The sequence below is a fragment of the Protopterus annectens genome, chromosome 5.part0, assembly GCF_019279795.1.
Source record: "Protopterus annectens isolate FY-2018-M chromosome 5.part0, PAN1.0, whole genome shotgun sequence".
Taxonomy (NCBI): domain Eukaryota; kingdom Metazoa; phylum Chordata; order Ceratodontiformes; family Protopteridae; genus Protopterus; species Protopterus annectens.
In genome coordinates, this window is record NC_056735.1 from 875,941,120 (window position 1) to 875,962,935 (window position 21,816).

Genomic DNA, 21,816 nt, shown 5'->3' on the forward strand with positions numbered 1-21,816 from the left:
GGATTTTCCCGGAATGTGCGTTGCTACCAGAAAGCGTTTGGTGGAAATTGCCCATTCCCAGACTCTCATGGCCTCTCGACAAAGGGGATAAGACCTGGTTCCTCCCTGTTTGTTGATGTACCAGACTACCGACATGTTGTCTGTCTGAATCGCAATAGTCCCTGAAGGAAGAACGTGGTGAAGTGCTTGCAACGCTAGGAGCACCGCCCTCATTTCCAGGACATTTATATGCAACGACGTCTCTGTGGGGTTCCACGTGCCTTGGCCAATCTTTCCCGCAGAATGCCCCCCCCACCCGAGGCAAGAAGCGTCCGTGGTCACTGTGGCTCGGGGAAATGCTGCACAAAAAGGTCTCCCTGTCAGGGGCTCCGGAGAAAGAAGCCACCAAAGAAGGGAATCCTTGCACGCTTTGCTGACCGCTATCGGAGTGTTTAGAGAGGAACAGAGAGGGGACCACTGAACCTGAAGGGTCCATTGAAGAATCCGCATGCGTAAGCGTGCATGAATAAGAAGCAGAATAGCTGCCGCCATTGAGCCTAGGGCCCTCAGGACCGAAGCTGCAGTCGGAAATGGTTGTAGAACCGCTGAGACATGACACTTCAGGTTGGCAATTCTGTCTGGAGTGAGGAAGGCTCGCATTGACCTGGTGTTTAGCCTTCCTCCTATGAAATCTATAGCTTGTGTGGGGTGCAGTAAAGATTTCTCCCAGTTGACAGTGATGCCCAGCCTTGGGGCTAGTCGAAGAAAATAGTCCCTGGCTGAGCACAGAAGATGCCTTGATGATGCCGTCAGGAGCCAGTCGTCCAGGTACGGAAAGACCTGTAATCCCTGGAGCCTCAGGTGGGCCGCTACCACCGCTAGAACCTTGGTGAACACCCTGGGGGCTGAGGTGAGACCAAAGGGGAGGACCCTGAACTGGTAATGACTGGCTCCCAGCCGGAAGCGAAGAAACCTCCTGGACCGTCTGTCCATACGAATGTGGTAGTACGCGTCCTTGAGGTCGATGGAGCACATCCAGTCGTTCTCCCTCAAGAGGGGGAGTATAGATTGAAGGGTGACCATCCGGAACTTTTGCTTGGTTACTGACAGGTTCAGCAGGGAAAGATCTAAGATTGGCCTTAAGTCCCCCATTTTCTTTGGCACCAAAAAGAACCTGGAGTAAAACCCTGACCCGGTTTGGTCTGGGGGGACGTGCTGGATAGCTCTTTTTTCTAGCAGCTGTTCGATTTCGATAGCTGCTGCCTCCCTTTGGTCGGGTGGAACATCTGGGAGGCTGAGAGATCTGGGAACTTTGTACAGGGGGATTGTATAACCTCTGGATATCACGCGAAGCACCCAACGGTCTGATGTGATGGACTCCCAAGAAGTTAGGTGCCTCGGAACGCCCGACTGCCTCCAGAGACGGACAGCCGGGCAACCCTTCAGGGCTGCTGCGTGGGTCTCTCAGAGAAAGGTTCTCTGGACCCAAAGTTTCTAGGAGCCCCCCTGCCTCTAGGACGGCGACCTCCCTGTCCTCCTCTGCCACGGGAGGATTGGTTATCCGGAGCAGGTTGGGACTGCTGCGATTTCCGGAACCACATCTTCTTCTGTCCCTTTTGGTTCTTCGAGAAGGACCTCTGGGGAGCTGAGAAGCGGACTCCGACGGCAGACAGCGTCTTCCCGTCCTTTTCGCTCTGGACCAGTGTTTCGCGAACAGTCTTGCCAAACAAGGCAGAACCAAAGGGGGCATTCGCGAAAGTCGCCTTGAAGGGCTCTGCGAAATCACAGTGGCGGAGCCAGGCCTGTCGCCTCATGACTAGGCCTGCTCCGCTGGCTCTAGCGGCTCCCTCGGTAGAGTGAGAAAGTAGCCGCATAGATGTGTTAGAAACCGCTCTAAGAGTGGCCATTCGGGTGGAGTATACCTGCTTATCCTCACCCGACATGGACTCCGGGGGAGATGCACCGTATTCTTTAATCAGATCCCGCTGCATCCTGATGACGTGTGCCATGTAGTTCAGCGCTCTCAAAGAGAAGGTTGCTGAACTGAAAACTCGCTTCTCAATGCGATCCATCGAGCGGGACTCCTTGCCCGGAGGATGCATAGAGGGACTCTCCTGGGCCAACTCCCTCTTAGTGGCTGCAGCCATCATCATGGCATCTACTGGGGGGCCCTTGCTCCAGTGAGTGCGGTCCGCCGGAGGGGAAAGGATACGGTCAGGACGCTTGGGTACAGGCTCAACGGTGTCCGGATCCTTCCACGCTCTGATGGATATAAGGTCCACCAGAGGGTTGGCAGGAGGGGACACCCAAGAGGTAGATGGGCCCGCCTCGAATGCCTCCAAGAACACAGACTCGTCTGAGGAAGCCTTGGGGGCAGACCACCCCCCCTGATCCTTAACATTTCCATAATGTCTCCAAATGAGACGTCTTCAGGGGGTGATCTTGGGGTGCCTTCCCCTTCATCCAAGTCTGTGTCTTCGGTAACGGACTCGGGGGAGTCCATGTGCCTCCTTTTGCACTTACGCTTCCGAGGTACTTCATCGGGGGGGCTGTCCGAGGAGTACTCTGCCGCAGCTGGATGTTCCAAGGGAACTACTTGGGACATCGAGGCGGGCTGTCCCTGGGACCGGCTGGTGGGAGCCTGGCCCAACTGCAAGGGAGTGCGGGATGGAGCCGTGGCAGGGACCGGGGGTCCGGACGTCCTCAACAGTGCCCTTTCCACTACGTCGAAGGCCGAGGGGGAGCCAGCTTCTCTAAACCCCGAGAGCCGACCCCCACCCGGATCCGATGCACGGATCGGAGCCGGAGCCGAAACCGTCGGATCCGAGAGACCGGTGTGCTCAGACCTGGACGGAGCCAAAGACACACCAGCTCCCTCGGATCCGAGGCTCGGTCCTCGGCTCAGAGAGGTCGGGTCCGAAGTACCCGAAGCACTCAAGGGATGGGACGGATCCGAGGTGCTCCGACCTATCGGATCCGACCCACCCCCGGATCCAACTCTGCCCGGCGCCGACAGCTCCGAACCCATGGTATGGGTCAGAGAAGGAGCCAAAGGGGTGAAAAAAGGGGTCGAAGCCCCACCCGGCTGGGGGGGGGGGGGGCTAGGAGCACTCCCATCTGCATTTGGCCCTGGATGAATTTCCTCATCATCCGGTCCATATCTGCTTCACTCATGGAAAAAGTGGATCTGGTGGAGGCCACCGAAGCGGACCTAGAGAGCCGCCTTGGGGACCTCGCTGAAGGGCTAGCCTCCTCCTCCTCGGGCCCAGGAGAGAACCGAGGGGAGTGGAGCCGAGGAGGAGGAAAGCTAGAAGGCACAGGGGAGGCTCGCTTAAATGGAGGAGCCGAACTGGAGGTTTCAGCTCTCCGTTTGTGGTGCCTCTCCCTGTGCCTCTCCTTCTTCTCTCTCTCCCTAGAAGACTCTCTCTCCTCCGGCATCTTAGAGGGAGGTTGAGTCCCAGCTGGTGGAGGAGAGCCCACAGCAACTGCTTGCTGAGTAGAAGGGGCAGAAGCCGAAGCGGTATCTGGAGGGAGAAGTCCCGCCAGAACCAGCTTCGACCTCCGCTCCCTCAAAGCTCGGGGGTTGAACCCTGCACAAATGGTACAACCAGATGACAGGTGTTCAACCCCCAAGATGACACGAGTGTGGCCATCCGCTGGGGACAGCTTATGGCCACACTCGGTACATTTAGAGAATACTGCCTTATGGGCTTCAGACATGATAAGCCCTAACAGGCCTAAAACACACACACACACACACACACACACAGACACACACACACACACACACACACACACACACACACACACACACACACACACACACACACACACACACACACACACACACACACACACAAACTACGCAAAACCCGAGAAAATATTAACAAAAAAGAGAGAGGAAAGCCTAACACAATCACTTCTAACTAATAAGACAAAAAAGTTAAGGTTTTTGAAAAATTTTTCTGTCAGAAAACTTATCTGCACTAGGAGCTCAAGGAATCCGTCGCAACTTGAAAGCGGCAAACGAAATCTGAGGTCAGTCAGGGCTTGGCAAGGGGTTATGGGTAAGAGGGAGGAGCTAGGAGCTCGGAGCCTAAGCTTTTGAAATGCCGGCTCGGATCCGAGGTCGGATCCGATACCCACAGGTTGCAGACAAATGAAGTCTGCCTACTTCAGATCATCTATTTCTAGATGTGAACCCTTTAGTAATTAGATGGGCTACATAGAAGGATTTCCCAACTACTTTGGCAATATGATTGTCAAAGGAGAGATTACTATCTACCTGGGTCCCCAGATCTCTTACTACCTCTTCTGTATTAAGGGGGCTGCCACCTATATGGTAATTCATGGGTGTTTTGTTTTTCCTAAACGGGATGACTACGCATTTTTTGGCATTTAGCTTGAGACAATGACTTTGACACCAGGTGTCCGTCTCAGTAAGGCCCTTTTGAAGAATGTCCGTGTCAGCCGGAGAGTCAATTATGGCTCCCAGTTTGCAGTCATCAGCGAACTTGGTTAGCCATAGCCGTCCTGTGTTTGCCTGTACTTCTGAGAAGTATATGCCGAACAGGAGGGGTCCCAGGACCGAGCCTTGTGGGACACCACTTGTGACTGGTTCTGGAGCCCACTATTCTTACCGTGCAAGTTCTGTCTGTAAGCCAGTTGGCAACCCATCCCGTGATGTAGGGGTTTCTGTTCAGGCTGGGGAGTTTTTCTAAAATTCCCGAGTGGGGAATGGTGTCAAAAGCCTTGGCAAGGTCAAGGTAGGCTGTGTGAACTACCTTCCCCTCATCTATGGCCTTGGTGACTGTCTCGAAGAAGTCAACCAGGTTTAGAAGGCATGATCTGCCTTTAAAGCTGAACTGGGTCGGGTCAAGTGTTTGGAGGTTCCCAATGTCCAAAGAGTTCCATGATGATGCAATCCATAGCCTTGCAGACCAAGCTAGTCAGGCTTATTGGGCGATAGTTACCAGGGTCAGTTGTGGCCCCTCCTTTGTGGAGCGGAATAACCGTTGCTGTGTGCCATTCTATGGGCACGTAGCCTGTGGAAAGGCTGAGGTTGAACAGTGTGTTTAGGTGGGGGGTTAGTTTTGTTCTGTAGTTCGTGCAAGATGCAGCCTGGGACACCATCTGGCCCCATTGACAATGTGCTTTTGGCTTTTGAAAGGGCTGTTTTCACCTGTGCGTCTGTGATTTCTGGGACATTACACTTTTCCGGTATTGTTGTGGGCCCTTTTGGGGGTGAGAGGGGGTTGAAGTTTGCACTGAATCTATCTGCCAGGATGTTGGCAATATCAGTGGGTTCAGTATATTTTGTACTATTTTGCACTAGCTCGGAGCATATCTGTGAGTTGCCACTTACGATTCTTGACATAGCTAAAGAAGGCTTTGTGGTTATCTTTCGAATCCTTGGCTATTTTTCTTTCGAAGTTAGCCTTGGAGGATTTTATGTGGGATCTTAGTTTCTTACTGATAAGGGATGTCTTTCCTTCTTGGGATTTGCTTTTTTTTCCTGAACTAGTTTCCTCCTTCTATTGTATAGCCTGTTTATGGCAGGAGTCCACCAAACTGGTTTCCTTCTCTTAGGGGAGTGAGTCTTGGTTTTGCTAGGGACGGCATGATCCATGCATCCTTGTAGGCGCCCATAGAGTGCATTTGTAAAGGTTCCTGCATCTTGGACACAGTTATCCTTTAGCGTGCGGGCTGTGAAACTTACCACCTCTGTCTTAAGTAAGGTGAAGTTTGCTATAGAAAAGTGTTTCACTGTGGTTTCCTTGGTTGGAGGTGGTGGTGTGGTGTGGACATCCAGAGTGATTAGTTTATGGTCCGATCTAACCAGTGATGGGTTGACCTTTGGTGTGGAACACCTGTCGCCCATGTTGGTGATTACCAGGTCCAATATGTTTTCACCTCTGGTAGGAGAGTTTACCAGCTGATCCAGGGCATTTGAGTTGATAAACTCCAGGAAGCGCTGGACCTGGGAGTTTGTATTGGAGTAGTTTTCCCAGTTAACAGTAGGGTAATTGAAATAGTCCAATATCAGGGTGTTCGGTAGGACCTTCATGTTCTCCAGTGTCTCCAGAAAGGCGGAGTGGTGGTGATCTGTAGCAGGCCACAATTTGCACTGCAGATTTGCCTGATGTTAGTTGCACATGGATGATCTCTGAGGTATCCTGGAGGTGTAGGTATCCTTGATCAATATGGATACACCCCCTCCTTTTGTGTTTCGGTCCATGTTCTGTGGCAGAAATGTATGGTATGAGTTGTAGCCCGGTAGTGCTGGGGTGCTCTGTGGAGCCTTGAACCAGGTTTCAGTTACTGCACAGATGTCTACGTTCTCCATACTGAGGAGTGCTTAGAGCACATGCATTTTGAGATTTAAAACTCCTGGCATTGAGTAGCATAACCCTCTTTTTTTTTATTTGCGCTGTTTACGGAGGTGGGTTTGACTTTTGAGCCTTGCCTAAAAAAGGCACTATGGAGGCAGCAAGAGCCTTGGCCAGTAATCAAAAGCCTAGGGGTGACAGGTGCAAGCCATCTCTTGCGAAGCAACGAGGCCTGCTGAGCATGTCATCCCAGGCTGACAAACACTGGATCCCCTTTGAATGACACCAGAAGCCTAGCCAATTGTTGAAATTGATAATTTTTCTTTATACTGCAGCGATGAGTTAGAGGGGTTGCGTTTATGACAAATTTGGCAATTTTGTTATAGCAGCTTTCTAGCTTTTTTTCTTAGGGAGGTTTGCAAGTTAGTTAGAAAACAGTGAGGACAAGAAAACCTAACTGCTGCGAGGATGTTTTTACTCCTGTACAGCATGCCTAGTTTTTTTTTTTTTTTTTTTTTTACACTATTTAGAATGTGTAGGTCAAACTTGTGACACCTAGTAGTTTGGTATGCTGAACCAATTAAATGTTGGTATTGTTGGCTGTAAAGACCTTGAAGTTTGTTTTGTTGGAGCTATGGGTTTTGTGGGTGAAGAGAAGGAGCTTTGTTTTTTTGCATTCAGTAGATCAGCATTGGAGAGCCATGTTTCTATGGAAGAGAAAGCTTGTTGTGTTGTGAGTTAATGCGTCGACGCAGATGATAGTGGAGTCATCTGCATATTGGATTAAACTGCTTTCACAGGAGGATGTATGTAAGTTACTGATGAAGACATTAAAAAGTAATGGGCCAAGGATGGATCCTTAAGGTACACCTGTAGGGGTGACGTTATATGGGGAGACAGAGCCCTGCTATTTTCCTGCTTGCTGCCTGTCAGCTAAGTAGCTAGAAAAACCACTGAAGTGAGGAGGATAAGTTAATACTGAAAAGTTCTTTAAGAAGTTTGGGATGAGATACCATGTCAAATGAGATACCATGTCAAATGCTTTGGACAAATCTAGAAATACTGCAGATACTAGTTTGCCAGTGTCACGGGCTTTGTTGACAGAGTCCATGAAAGACAACAAGGCTGCTGAGGTACTGTGTGTAGGTCTAGAACCATGAGGAGTGTGGGAAAGTAGGATGTTGTGTGCACGATGGTGGAGATGTAGGTGCACACATCTTTCTAGAATCTGGGGGGGGGGGGCAAGATTGCAATAGGATGAAAGTTTGTGATGTGAGTGGAGTTGCCTACCTTATGTAAAGGGATAACGTGTGATCATTTACATAGGTTAGGGACATGATTCAGCTATGAATCTATTAATAAAGATGCTAAGTATGAATGCTATTGCGTCTGTAGCAAGCTTTAGGTATTTTGGTGGGCGGCTGAGCAAGGTTTCAGTTTTTGTAGTAGTTTATTTATTTTTTTTTTAATAAAGGGATGGGCCGAAAAGTAAGCTGGGAATGGTTAGGTTTTTGGTTAGGAGTGATGGGTTGGTTGTGTGTGAGAGTAATGTGGGGGGTATAGAGGCAAGTATTGGGGGTATTAGTAGAAATAGTGAGTTGGGGTGGATGAGTTGGGTTTACTTTTAGGCTGGAAGTATGTGTTGAATTCAGTGGCTGTTTGAAGGTAGTACATTGGAGTATGGACTGGGATTATTTTTATTTCCTGGGTTATGTAGTGCTGTTACAGAGGACCAGAATTTCTTAGGGTTGGTTTTGTGGTCATCTTGAATGTAGGAACAGTATGATTTTTTTTTAATCAAACAATATTTGTTTTTTTGATTGCGGAGTTGTCTCTATAACTGAAGATTTATGCACTTTTTATTCTTTAGCCAGGTGGTAACATACTTTGTCTCAGTCTTTCATTAGAATTTTATATGATTTAGTGAGCCATGGAGCATGGTTATTTTTTATTCTTTTTGTTCGTTGAGGGGCGAGGGAGTTAAGAATGCTTATGAAGGTGCTGTTGAAATGTTCAACTGCATCATTAAGGGGAGCTCTTTTTAGGATGACAATAAGCACAAAGGGACTTCTACAAAACTTCCATGGCCTATGTCACCAATGGGTGCACAAGAAAAACATACCTGCCAAATCAAGAGATGCCTGAAAGCAACCAACCAGAAATACTAAACCCCAAAAAACGATAAATCTCTGAAGATAAATAACTTGGCTATCAGAGTGTTTTTAAAACTAAAAGATTTCTAACAAGCTAAACACCAGAATCATCAGAAAAATAAAGATGCGCAAGTAAACATACCATAACAGTAGATATTCTAATAAATCCCGCTTGCAGTAGCGTAAGCTATATGGGTCCTAACCCTTGTGATCAGCCAGCTTCAAAGAGCTCTAGGTGACTTCCCAGTGTTCTGCCAGGAGCCCAAGCAGAGCTGCAAATAAAAAGGCAGTTTGAGTGAGAAAAGTATTAAAGCATTTTTTTCAGCCCAAGTGGTAGACAAGAGCCCTGAAAAACAATGCTAGGAAATAAACAATAATTATACACAAAAACTGTGAACTAAACCACACCTTGACAACAACAAAGATAAGGGAGGGGGTGGCTGGAGAGAGAGGGAAGACTAATGCAACGGTGATCTTATTAGAACATGTACCTTTATGGCAATTTTGCTTACATAACTGTACGATTTTCAGAAACAGACTACTGCAACAATGCTCTAAGCGATACGGGTAGATTCCCATAGATTAGAATGGCAAAAGTGGAGGCAGCCTGTAAACTAAAACTCCAGGAGCCCCAGGAGAATGGCCCAAGCAAAGCTTGTCCTGGACCTGGAAAAGGAATCCAGTTTGTAGTGCTTTGTAAAATTGTGAACATGAGACCATGCTGCTGCCTCTAGAACACGGAGTCCACTCTTTTCCAGAAGGCTACTGAAGAAGCCAAAGTCTTTGTGGAATGGGCTGTAACCCTGCCTAGAAGTAGCTTATGATGGCAAGGGTAAAAAAAAGGCAACAGCATGAGAACTACCTGGAAATGGTCCATTTTGATACTGGTTTTCTCTCTTACCTTCATGGCAGACAAACAGCTGATCACCCTTCCTGAAAGTTAAGTTTTGTCTAGGTAGTATCTGACCTGCCTAAACACACGTGGAGTGCAAAGAATTATTTCACCTTTGTTCCTGGGTGTCTGGAAAGAAGACTGCGAAGATTAAAAGTGTGGCTTAAAGAAAGCTCTGTTACCAGTTTAAATATACAGATACGACTTTATCTCAAAGAAACCCTGTCCTCATTATGAACAAGCCAGAGCTGCCTCACCATAAGAGCTTGTAACTCATATTCTAACAGACATCAAAGCAAAGAGTAAAACAGTCTTCCAAGTTAAAAAATTCCAATCAGTCTGATGAGATGATTCAAACAGAGACAGAGTAAGCTTCAACTGCGAAGTGCAGGAAGTAGCCACCTATTGAACAACTATACAACACCCTTTTCAAAAGCTGTTTACAGTTAGAAGGGGAAAACATAGGGCAAACAAACAAAAATGGCTGACCAACATACCTTAATAGAGGAATACAAAAGGCATCAAATTTAGGAATCAGAGACAGCTAGGCCTGAAAAAGGATCCTGGTTCTTTGAGGGGGACCACCTAGAAAAGTTGTCACCTGCACATGTGACTTTGGAGTAGCAGGTTTTCTGACCTCCTCTAGTGCTTAATTCAGGTCCTAAAAACAAATTCTATTATCCAGGCAATTAGTTAAAAAGAGAGTTTTCAGACTAGGAGGCATCAAATTCTCCCTCATCTTCTGTGAGTAAACCCACCATGTGAAGATTTTTGTGGCAATTAGCATTGGTTAGACTGAAAAGAAGGGAGGATAACTGATGCCTTGGCCAAAAGGGAATCATCACTATAACTTTTGGACAGTATTTCTGAATCTTTGGAAGGACTCCGGCAGGAAAAATAAATAAATAAATAATTCAGTGGAAAGTCATATGACCATTCCTAAACATTGGAATAAGACCTCTGTCTTCCATGCCTGTTTGCAAGGAGTCCTTGAGCAATACTTCTTAAGTTGTATGTTCTGAAAGAAGGCAAACAGACTGATCAATTCTTGGAAGACCCAAGGGTCAAACTGAGCTGAGTTGCTACTTCCCAGGCTATCACAGCAAGTCTGCCAAGTTCGTTTAGGTAACAAATCACCATGGTGCTGTCTTGTTTAGACTTACAAGGGGTCTTTGGGACAAGAGAATAATTCAGTGCCTTCAAAGCATTGATAACTGCCAATGCTTGTCTGTCTACAGGATCTCACAGAATCTGCACTTTCACACCTTTGGAAACAACTCCCCACTCTAGGTCTGAAGCATTTGTGGTGACTGAATGGAGGAGATTAAACCCAAGAACAGAAGACCTAAATGGGTGTCCAAGAGTCCAGACTAATCTGAGGTAGCACTGTATTTCACCTCAAAATTTGTTTGGCCATGGGGAAGCCATCAATGCCATTAACCCCAAAATCCTGAGAAACTTCCTTGCGGATGCATGACTGACTAGAAAAAAACTGAGGAAAACTGTTGAAACATGTCTACTTTGCCTGGAGGAGGAAAAGCTCTTCTCAAGGCAGAGACTAGCACACATTGGAGGAGGAAAAGCTCTTCTCAAGGCAGAGACTAGCACACATTCCTAGAAAATCATTCTGGGAAAAGGGATGGCAGAAAACATCTGAAAGCTGACAAGTGAAAACTTACACAGAGAAGTTTCTGAACAGTTGCTAAAGACTCTTGATAACTGTAAAAAAGTCGACAAAGATAAGGCAATTGCCCAAATATAGAAAAAATGTGAATGTCTTAATGTATGCAATAAGCAATGTATGAAACTACGCATTCTGAACTATCCACAACAAGGTTATCCTCAAAGGGTAAAACAAAAACCTGATAATATAAAAAAGTCAGAGATAGCAAATCTTAAGAAATGCCAAAATGCTTTGCAACAATAATATGATCATATGCACCTTTTGGAACCAGGTTTACCATAAAAGGCTGGGGGAAAGGGGATTAGAGGTACAAGATACTGACGAGAAGAGTTTGACAAAATGTTTCAGAAAAGAAAGATCTGGCACAGAGGCCTTTAAGATCCTTCTGGTCTGGGAACCAGGAAAATTCTTGTATTGAAACTGCCTAGGAGGAGGTCGACATACTCGGAGACAAAGTGACATAGGATGGGAGGAAATTGAATGGTCTGGTTCTCTGGGCAAGAGGAAACCCAGCTTGGTTTCTTGCTTAAAGGGTTTACTGAAAAAGGGAGCCAAGGAGAAGGAGAAATTATTTGCTCTGAAAAAGGAATGCTAGCAATATGACAGTCCTTGAATCACTTTACCTCTCATCACATTTCTTAAGCATCTCTGCAGCAGAAGGGTACAGAAAGGCCAAAAGAACAGCTCTAGTTAAGAAATAATTTAAAATGTCAGTTTTAACATCTGCAGAGAGTTTGAGAACAAATCCAGACAAATCTCCTCAAAAACTGATCCAGAAGCAGCAGCTCTAGAAGAAAAGGTTGGCAGCATCATAAGCACACTTTACAATACATTTACTCGCGTAAGAAACAGGTGTCACTGAAGCGTAGAAGGAAGGTTAATCACTGACTTCTGCATGTTCTCAAATGGTTAAAATAACATACAAGCTCGAGTTTAGCATTCTGAAAGTTAAAGAACCAGAAAGAAAACAGTCTCAATCATCAACATATCCATTGCTATCCCATCCATATCAGTCGTAATCGGTTTGGCATAAGCAGATTTGTGTACAGAAATCATTCACAGGCCTGCTTTAGGAGAAGAAAAACAGGTACCTGTGTGTTTGAGGTACCTTGTATAACCTGTCAGACTTCTTGGGAGCAGCAGGCTGATAGACCAACATTCTCTAAAAGCAGGCAAGACTGGAGGAGTGGCAACTTTAAGCATCTCCCAAAATCACAACACTCCTTCTGTGCCACAGAACACTTTTCCTTTTCTTGCCTGAAGAAACAGTAGGTATGAAAAAAGCAGTAACAAGTTCCCTAGTAAATTCCAGCGAGTCTGCTTTGCCCACAGAAACAGGAGACTGAAAGTTTCTCATTTAGTACACTTTCTGCGATAAGAGACTCTTATTTGGCATGGTGTTCCCATCATCAGCATTGCCAACCTAACCAAGTGAAGACACTGACAAAAGTGGCTCTCCCTTGCTAGACAAGGGCTTTCCTACATCTGCAGAGGAAGTGGCTATCCCTTGGTCATTAATGACTAAAAAGGCTACACCAAAAGGACTGGGAGGAAAAAGATGGGCATGATCACCCAGCAGCAGCTGAGGCAGCACAGCAGCCAGCCTGACACCCAAAAGCTCCCATAAATTTCAGTTGCTCCTTATGCAAGCCGAGGAAGAGATATGAAAGGCAGATAATGGAACCTGGATGAGTTAGAGAATAAAGCAGAGAACAAATGTTTCCAAGGTAAGTAAACCACCAACAGTCCCCATAAGTGAGCACAATTTTCATAAATATGTAACATTTCTGTCAAAAATAAAATAATTTTCTTCAAGAAAAAGTTCACATAAGCATAAACATAAAAACTACCTTAGAAAAGTTACAGTTCTGGAACATTGTTTCTTAAATAATATATTTTTCTCTTTTTTTATATACAGAATTTTCTTCACAAAATAAACAGTGGAAGGCTTTCACCAATGGGGATTTATCTGCCCAACCCTGTGAGATAGCTAGGTGGCCAACAGTTCCACTGGGCTGGGCTGGGCTGGCCCCCCCCCCCCCAAAGCAGCATTCACTTCACTGGTAAAAAAAAAAAAAAAAAAAACTCTGAATGCTTTACTCTCTCCAAGTGGCTTTTGAATAAAGCTCTACTTGAGCTCTTGACAGGTGCAGGGAGAGAAACTCCCAGACCTCTGTTAAACTGTCTGGTTGCAGGGCGTAGGGGCTATACTGCTTAGGCCACTTCAACAGCTTTTTATTTCTAAACACATAGCCTACATCTGTTCAGTGGTTCAATCTCACAAGTACACTGCATTATGTTACTTATGATCATCCACAGATGCCTTGACAAACTGACAAGGGAGATGGCTCTTCGTTTGAGGTAATCTGCCATGTACTTAGGGGTTCAGTGGGGACCCACCATAATACTGGGTGGTTAGGGAAGTTTTGCAAACTTTACAGCCAGAAATGTCACCAGGGTCCCAAGTATGTTTAATGAGGCACTGTAATCCATCACGTTTACATCATACAAAATCAGGAATACTACTATGCCACAAACAGTTACGACGTCCAAAATATGTGGTAAAGATGATAAAGTCTAAGGGAGAAGGATACGATGGAAGTAAAGCTTTATAACTGGAACAAGGTAAATGCTAAAAAAAAAAGATCAAAATTACAATCTCAGGTGTGTGTGCGCATCTGCGTGTCTCTCAACAAGGGTTCATGCACTCAAGTGAGCACCTCTAACATTGTGGCATGTAAAACAAATGAACTACAAACTACTGATACTGTGAGAGAGCCAGTTATTCCATTCACTGGAGACTGCACTTTGATGTTTGAAATCACTTGGACAGAACAGCAGAAAGCAGCAGCTCTGACTTTTGCCATGAAGTCAAGACCCAAGACATTGAGGTAGGAGCCAAAAACTGCTTCAGTCAGTCTCATGAGACTATAAGCAAGACAAACCAAGTTTAAAGCAACACAGCAGAACTGCTAGTGCCTAGACAAAACTGAGTAACACAGAAAGGTCATTGTTAAAAGTAAAAAAGCAATTTAACATTAAAAGCTTCCAAAAGTCTAATGAATGATATTTTTGTTGACTGGTCAAAAGCTCAACCACCTCCTGTTTTCTGGCATACAAATGGCACCCATCACTTGTGCATCCAGTGTCTCTAATGGTTCTGTAACCCATACTACCCCTTTCCCCCTTGATTTTTACAGTGGAATTATTTTCCTAAGGGCACACACCGGAGACTTGCTTGTCCTTTATCTGCCACACTGGGTTAGTATTCAATGATGTCACTATGGTAAACATGTTTCTATTATTGCCTACCTATACAGCTTCTCAGCATCTCCTGCCTTTAAATCATGGGTCACAGGAGTCGGGGTCCAGCATCCGATTTTTCATCTGGGTTAGTCCTCAGACAGGGGTAGTAAAAAAACAAAAAAAAAAACAAAAAAAAAAAGCCTCACCCTGCCCACCATCTGGCAGTCCAGCCCATTCTCATATTAGGATCAGAGGCACCATGGTCATAAACACTGACCATATGCCACAAAAGCTGGCAACTACCTCCCAATGTTATACACAAGTGCTACAATTATATAAATGGTGGTCACTGTTATTGTTACTACATACACCACTGTTCCTGTAAACAGACAATTTTTAAACTTAAGGAAAACAATTATACCTTTTTGGCAGCATCATCCAAAGAGTTTTTCACAGCAGCTCCATCCCACTTGTCAATTTTAACTGGTTTTTCATCAATCTTCCACTTTGACATAAAGAAACAGAAGGGTAGTTACTACTAGCTTCAGCATGTAAATAATCAACAATACAGTGCAAGATGTCCAGCACCCAAAATAAAATACAAGACTACACAGAAAGTGACAAAGAACCTTCTCACTTAAATCAGCAATTCAGAATTTAACCCCATATTGCATAATTTATCCTTATCGATGGGTACTGCCAAAGCAATCCCTTTCAACAGCCCACTGTAGCAGTTTACCCCGACAATTAAAGAGAGTCAGCATATTTAAGTAAATCTATTTTAACAGCATGCTTACAAACACTTATGAAACCCCACTGCCAGCATACATCATCATATCAGTTGTACACTGAACTGCGACAACAAATTTACATCAAAATTAAAAAAAAACTTTCCTTATTACGTTGGTTAAGCACTTTCATGGATGGTGGCGTCATGCGATTTTACTGTCAGGTGTTAAATGATGTGTCTAACTGAATTCTTTCTGATGAAGTTCCCTTATGGTAAGGAATTAAAGCACTTAACGAAAGTCTTGTAATGTTTTTGCTACGAGTTTTATGCTAAATTTGTATAACTGGAGAAGTCATTGTAAGCTAACTGCATCTCACATTAATATATGGGTATTACCTTTACTGAGTAGCATATAACTGTTAACACACAGAATATGTGGAGAAAAGCCAAAAGAATGCTCCCTGTGCCTCTTCTCACTTTACTGTAAGACATTCCTGGTTATATAAACAACTGCATCATAGCTCTCAATAAATAAGGGACAAATCCAGAATTAAATCAGGGACACAAAATATTAGTACTACTAATACAAGACATCGACAGAGTAAGAGAATGTAAGTAATAAGCATTTTTTGAAGTAAAAGAATTCTATAATAAACAATGGCAATAATTAGAATCAAGTATAATTCACCAACTTTTATCACAATGTCACCAGATTTAGGAGGGATCAACAGGGACAAGCCTAAGGGCTGCTTTCCTGCTGAACAGCCACTCTAAGAGTCAGAAACCCAGACAATAAAATTAGGATCACGTGCACTCTGCCAGATGATTACTGGACATGTGAAGCAAAAATTGTGCATTTTTTCATAGAGAAGAAATAAAGCACACATTATCTCATAAGGCAAACAATGACAAACTGTTTCATCATTCAATTTTTCCATTCAATTTTTCACATATTTTACTCCGAATGCCTTCACTACAATCTTTGATGCCAATGGTAACTTGACAGAAAATGGTAGCGTCACATGGAATTCCAGAAAAGTCAGTATCCACTACTGCTGCATATTACAGACCAAGCTAAAAGTAACATTTAGCCTCAAAATGTAGAGGGAAAAACAACAGTTCTGAGAGACAGTGGTAAAGCCAAAGAAATATCTTCTATTTTTTAGTGAAAAATTAATAAAATCAAACACATTTGATGTTAGATCACAATTAATAAAGTAAAACAAATAGCTGCAATATTTTCTACACATTGCTATTAGACATATATGCATAGTCCCCACACCCTACCCAGCCATAAATAATGAAGCTATGAACTTACCATAGTGTTCCATCTGTGTTGCCGATCTTCATTAATCTTTGACATTTGGGACTCTGTTCGGACTCTCAGAACTGGCTCGGCCATTATAACAGCTCAAGTGAACGAAAAACTCTTGAGCCAAGTCCTGACCTAGAATGACCCACTTTAGATTATAGCTGCAAACTTTGATCAGAGGTAAAGAAAGATGAGGAAGAATAATCCTATAACAACTGAAGAGTCTAACAAATAACCAGGACTAAACTCCATTCCTCCAAGGAGTCTTAAGGGGGGGGGGGGGAGCGAGGTGTTAAGGATAAATGAGATTGACAACATAGATGGAACCTTATAACTACATTACTTCTTTATCTGATGTTGTCAATCTTCATTTATCCTTGACATACGGGACAGAGTCTACAGCTACCTTGTAGAGGCCTTATGGAAGGATATTCCTGAGCACCATAGAACCAAATGACGCTCTTCCCCTTGAGACCAGACCTACTTTGTAATGAGTGATAAAGGTATGTGGATAAGCCCAAATTGTTGCTGCACACATGGCGTCCATGGAGGCCTTAGAGTGGAAAACAACAGACGTGGCTACAGCCCTTGTACAGTGCGCTCTAACTGGGGTTGGTAATTGGAGATTTTTCTTATTGTAGATTAAGTGGTTAAGAGAATGTATAAGCTTTAAGTTACCTTTGAAACAGGTTTACGCATGGAATGACCTGAAAAGGAAACAAATAACTGGTCCAACTTTCTGAAGTCTTTAGTTCTGCTGAGGTAAAAGTGCAATTGTCTGTGGACATCTAAAAAGTGTAAGCAATATTCTCTCAGAGAAATTAGGGAAGAAGACTGGTAATTCAATGGATTGATTAATGCAAAGTTTCAGATACTACGGCTGGAAGATTGGTTCTTTGTATCCTATCCTTATGAAAAATCAAATATGGATGTTTTGAGGATAACACGTTTGTTTGCATCTTTCGGCTTTTCCTGGTTAGGGGTCGCCACAGCAGAACTCCGGTCTACTATTGATTGGCAGTAGATTTTTATGTACTGGCTTGCCGGGCCTAACGCACAACCTTCAGTGAAGGAATGCCCATTCACACATGTCGCTACACAAGACGCTGTAACTGAGAATCGAACGAGCAACGTCTAACTGTGAGGTGACAACACTACCGCAGCACCACCACTGCATTTTGAGGATAACATGTGAATCTCTGAAATCCTTCTAGCGGATGTAATGGTTACCAAGACAATGGTCATCCATGAATGAAATTTCAAATCACAGGTAGCCGCCAGCTCGAAAGGGGAACGAACCAAGGACTGCAAGATCATAACGAGATCCAAGGAGACAGGAGGGTCCCTACAAGGAGCCTTTAATCTTAAGGTTCCTTTCAGAAAAACCTTACACAGCCTATGTGAGAGTAACGAATGTTCTTCAAAACCTTCATGAAAGTTAGAAATAGCAGCAAGATGAACTTTGATGGCAGAAGCAGCAGCTCCCTGCTCAAAGAGCATAGTCAAAAATTGTAGAACCTTTTCAACCGGTGCTGAAAAGGATCAAATGTATTACTGTGTGCCCAAATAGAAAATCTTTTCCATTTATTGAGGTAGAGCTTCCTAGTGGAAGGCTTACAGGAAGTCAACAACATTTTTTGAACTGGAGAAGATAAGTTATTTTGCCTGGCAATCAATGAAAATGGAGCAACCAAGCTGTAAGCTTGACGTTTTTTAGGTTGGGGTGAACTAGTCCCAGAGGATAGAATAGGAGATATGCATCTGGGTCCAGAGTCCATGGACGTTGAAGTAGAGGAGGCCAAAACACGGGGAAACAAACTTTGTGAGGCCGGAATGGAGCAATGAGACTCCCTTTGCTCTTCAACCTTATGGCTTTCTTCAAGAAGCGAGGTATTAGTGGAACAGGGGGGAAAGGCAGACAGTAGTCCCAAGGGCCAATCGCGAAAGACAGAATCTCTCGGGAACTCCCCCTGAGGGGTGATTAGGGCAAAGTAGCTGCTTTACTTGTTCTTTAGGGGTGATGCAAATAGATCGCAGCAAGGCTGGCCCCAGCAACGGAAAATTTTTCTTTGCCACTCCAGGATTGAGAGACCAGTGAGGCAGGAGAGTTCATCTGTTCAATTTGTCAGCTATCATGTTCAAGCAGTGCTACCAGAAAGCAGTTTAAAGAGATCGCCCATTGCCACACCCTGAGAGTTCTCGACACAGGAAGACTCTGCTCTTCCTTGTTTGTTGATGTACCAGACAACTGACATGTCTGTCTGAATTGCAATCGCTTCTAAAGAGAGGGCAGCCTGAAAGGCTTGCAACGTTAAGAGCACTGCCCTCAATTTTAGAACACTGATATGCAGATTGGCCTCTATTGAGGACCAAGTGCCTTGGACTGTTTTTGCCTGATAATGCCCCCCCCCCCCCCACACCCGATCCGGGAGGCACCCCTGGTCACTATGGCCTTGGGTTGGGGTGAAACAAATGGTCAGGCCAAAAGAATTTCCTCAGATTCCATACACCAAGATAAGTATTTTGTGCAAAGGTTGATAATTTGGATGAGATGCGTCCGGTGAGGATGGACCACTGGAAAGCAAGAAGCCACTGCAAAATTCTCATGTGAAACCTTGCTAGCAGAACCAACGTGATGGCCACTGCCATGGATCCTAGACCCTGTCTAACTAATAGAGCAGGAACATTGCCATTGGAAAGAATATCCACCTGGGATCTTACCTTCTGCAGCCTGTGAAGAGGAAGGGAGGCTATGCAAGAGGTTGTACTCAGGCAGGCGCCTAGAAAATCCAATTGCTGAGTCAGACTTAGTTGAGATTTGGTGAGATTTGCTGTTATACCAAGACGAGAATAGATGTGTAGGGTGAAATCTTTTGTCTGCTCAAGTAGATGCCTGGTGGGCGCAATAAGGAGCCAGTCATCCAAATATGGAATCTGTGCAGTCTCTTTTGAGCTGCTATATACTTGAACACCCGGGGGAGCTGTGGGGAGACCAAAGGGCAGAGCTCTGAACTGATACCGACGGACTTCAAAGATGGTAGCCGAGGAGCCTCCTGGAGCGCTTGTCCATTTTTATGTTACGATACTTATCCTGGAGGTCTAAGGAGCACATGCAATTGTCTTTCCCAAATAAGGGAAGAATAGACTGAACCGTGACCATCTGGAATTTTGTTTGCCGAACAAACTTGTTCAGAATGCTGAGATCCAAAATTTGTCTTGTGTCCCGTCTTTTTTGGAACCAAAAAGAATCTTGAGTATAACCAAAAAGAATCTGGAGTATAATCCATATCCTATATGGTCTGGTGGGACTTCTTGGATTTTTTTTTTAGCCGCTTTTGAATTTCCAGAGCTGCCTGATCCCCCACTGATTGGGTTTATTCTTCCTATTTTTGCAGTGAGAACAAAGGGAGTGTAGTATCCTCTGGCAATGATCCTTAGCATCCAAGCATCTGTGGTTATTTGTTGCCAGGCTAGCACATGCAAGCACAGTCTTCCCCAGACTGCCTCTAGAGGTAAGCAATTGGACCTCCCTTCAGGAACACTGGTAGGAATTTCCCTGAGAAAACCTCCGGAACCCCAACACTGCAGGCCAGCTCTGCCACAAGGTTGGCATCTTCCATTATAACTCAGCTCTCTACTGCGAGGAGAGTCAGTCCCATGTGTATCCTGGAAAGGCCCTTGGGTTTTCTTGAACCACATTTTTCTGGTTCCTGGAATAGGAGAATCAGGGAGTGGAGAAACGTACACCCATGGCAGATAGGGTTTTTCCATCTTTTTCACACCTGGCCAAGGTATCTTTGACTTTGGGACCAAAAAAGGAAGAGCTGTCAAACAGGGCACTGATGAATGAAGACAAATGGCTCTGCAAATTCACACAAGCGCATTCAGGCATTCTTTCTTAAAGCTATGCCAGAACCCGCTGCCTTAGTCATCCCTTTGGCTGCATGCATATTAAGCCTCATGGACGAGTCACAGAATCCAGGCTGGGAAGCCACTTTATCCTGTACCTTCATCAGACACAGCTCCTGCAAGGGTATCCGAGAGCTCCTTGATCAAATACCTCTGAAGTCTAGTGAAGTGTGCCATGAAACTCAACGATTGTAAGCAAAGGTCAAAATTTAGACCCGTTTCCAACACCTGTCCAACTCCCTGGACTCTCGGTTAGGGGGATAAACAGTGGAACTTTCTTCTGCTAGTATCTTCTTGGTGGCTGCCAAAACCACCATGGCATCTACTACTAAAGCTTTGCCTCAATGCTGATGGTCCTCTGAAAGGATTTTTTCTGGTCTCCTGGGGATTTGCTTTATGGAATCTGGGGCCTTCCATGCCAGGTGTGCAATCAACTTAATATAGTCAGCAGGCAAGGTCACCCAAGAAGTACATGGGTGAGCACCGAAAGCTTGCAGGTACACAGACTCCTCAGAGGATGGGTCTTGGGCTTCCAGCCATCCCCTCTGCTTTAATATTTCAAAAAATGTTGCCAAAGAGGATGTCTTCTGGGGGTGACCGGGGGGGGGGGGGACCCTCCCTGTCATCAAAGTCAGTGCTCTCTGTGACAAATTCCTCCAGGGAATCAAGGTATTTCCTCTTACGCAAAATCTTCAGGGGCACCACCTCACTGGGAAATCTGTTGAGGACTCTGAAGAGGTATGGCTCTGCAGTTCTATGCTTGCTGTCCAGGTGTGGAGGTTGGTGGAAGCTCTGGACCAGAGGAAATCACAGGAAAATGCTCCTATGGGGAAGAAACAGACTGAGAACCTGCAGGGGCCAAGGCACTCTCCATGACTTGAAAGGCACGCCCCCCTAAAAGAGGGATGGGAGCCCAGAACTGGGAAGGACAACCTTGGAACTGTGGTCCCACAACACTCCAAGGAAACTACAATCATAACTGGAGCCAAGGAAAAGCCCACGAAAGAGGCAGTGGAATTACAACCCCAGGAGTACATCGCTTCCAAAAAAGCAAAGGAACTCAGGGCAGACACTGGGGCTGAAGGCAGAAGAGCTGTTGGCACCAGAACATCTGGAACCAGGGATATCCGAGTCGTGGTCTCTAAAGCCTCAGTGGGAGGTTAGAGGAGGAATGCCTGGTGGAGTCTTTGGAGAAAAGGTCCCATCTCCAGAAGGGAGTGAAACCTGGGAAGAGGATGGACTCCTCGCTACGAGGAGCGGATCCACAAACCTTAAGAAGTAGACTTCCATCAGACTCCTAGAGGAACTTACAAAAAAGGCTGAATGGGGATCCCAGCCTCTCTAAAAAGGGGCTTGAAGTTATCCCACAAAAGGGATCTACTGAGGGGAAATACTTAGTTCTGTGAATTGAAAAGAATCGTGGTGCCAATGGTGCTTGTGGTGCCATGGAAGGAACTGGTTCCAAAATTACTGTCAGCACCATAGCCGGCACCAAGGAAGGAGTGGTGAAATGAATAGTTGGTACCAAGGTTGACTGCACCAAAACTTGAGAAAAAAAATCAGAACCAAAGGGGATGGTTCT

At 45.1% G+C, this 21,816-nt stretch overlaps 1 protein-coding gene across 2 annotated transcripts in view; it reads right to left on the reverse strand.

Annotated features, from left to right (window-relative positions):
• The window catches only part of SPCS2 (signal peptidase complex subunit 2), a 278,999-nt gene that overhangs the window by 183,582 nt on the left and 73,601 nt on the right, over nt 1-21,816 (reverse strand). Inside the window, exon 2 of one of the 2 annotated variants that reach the window (XM_044072674.1) lies at nt 14,705-14,785. In XM_044072674.1, the coding sequence (XP_043928609.1) occupies nt 14,705-14,785 (81 nt within the window). Of the gene's footprint in view, nt 1-14,704; nt 14,789-21,816 lie in introns of both variants that reach the window. The other variant, XM_044072673.1, reaches the window with a different exon arrangement.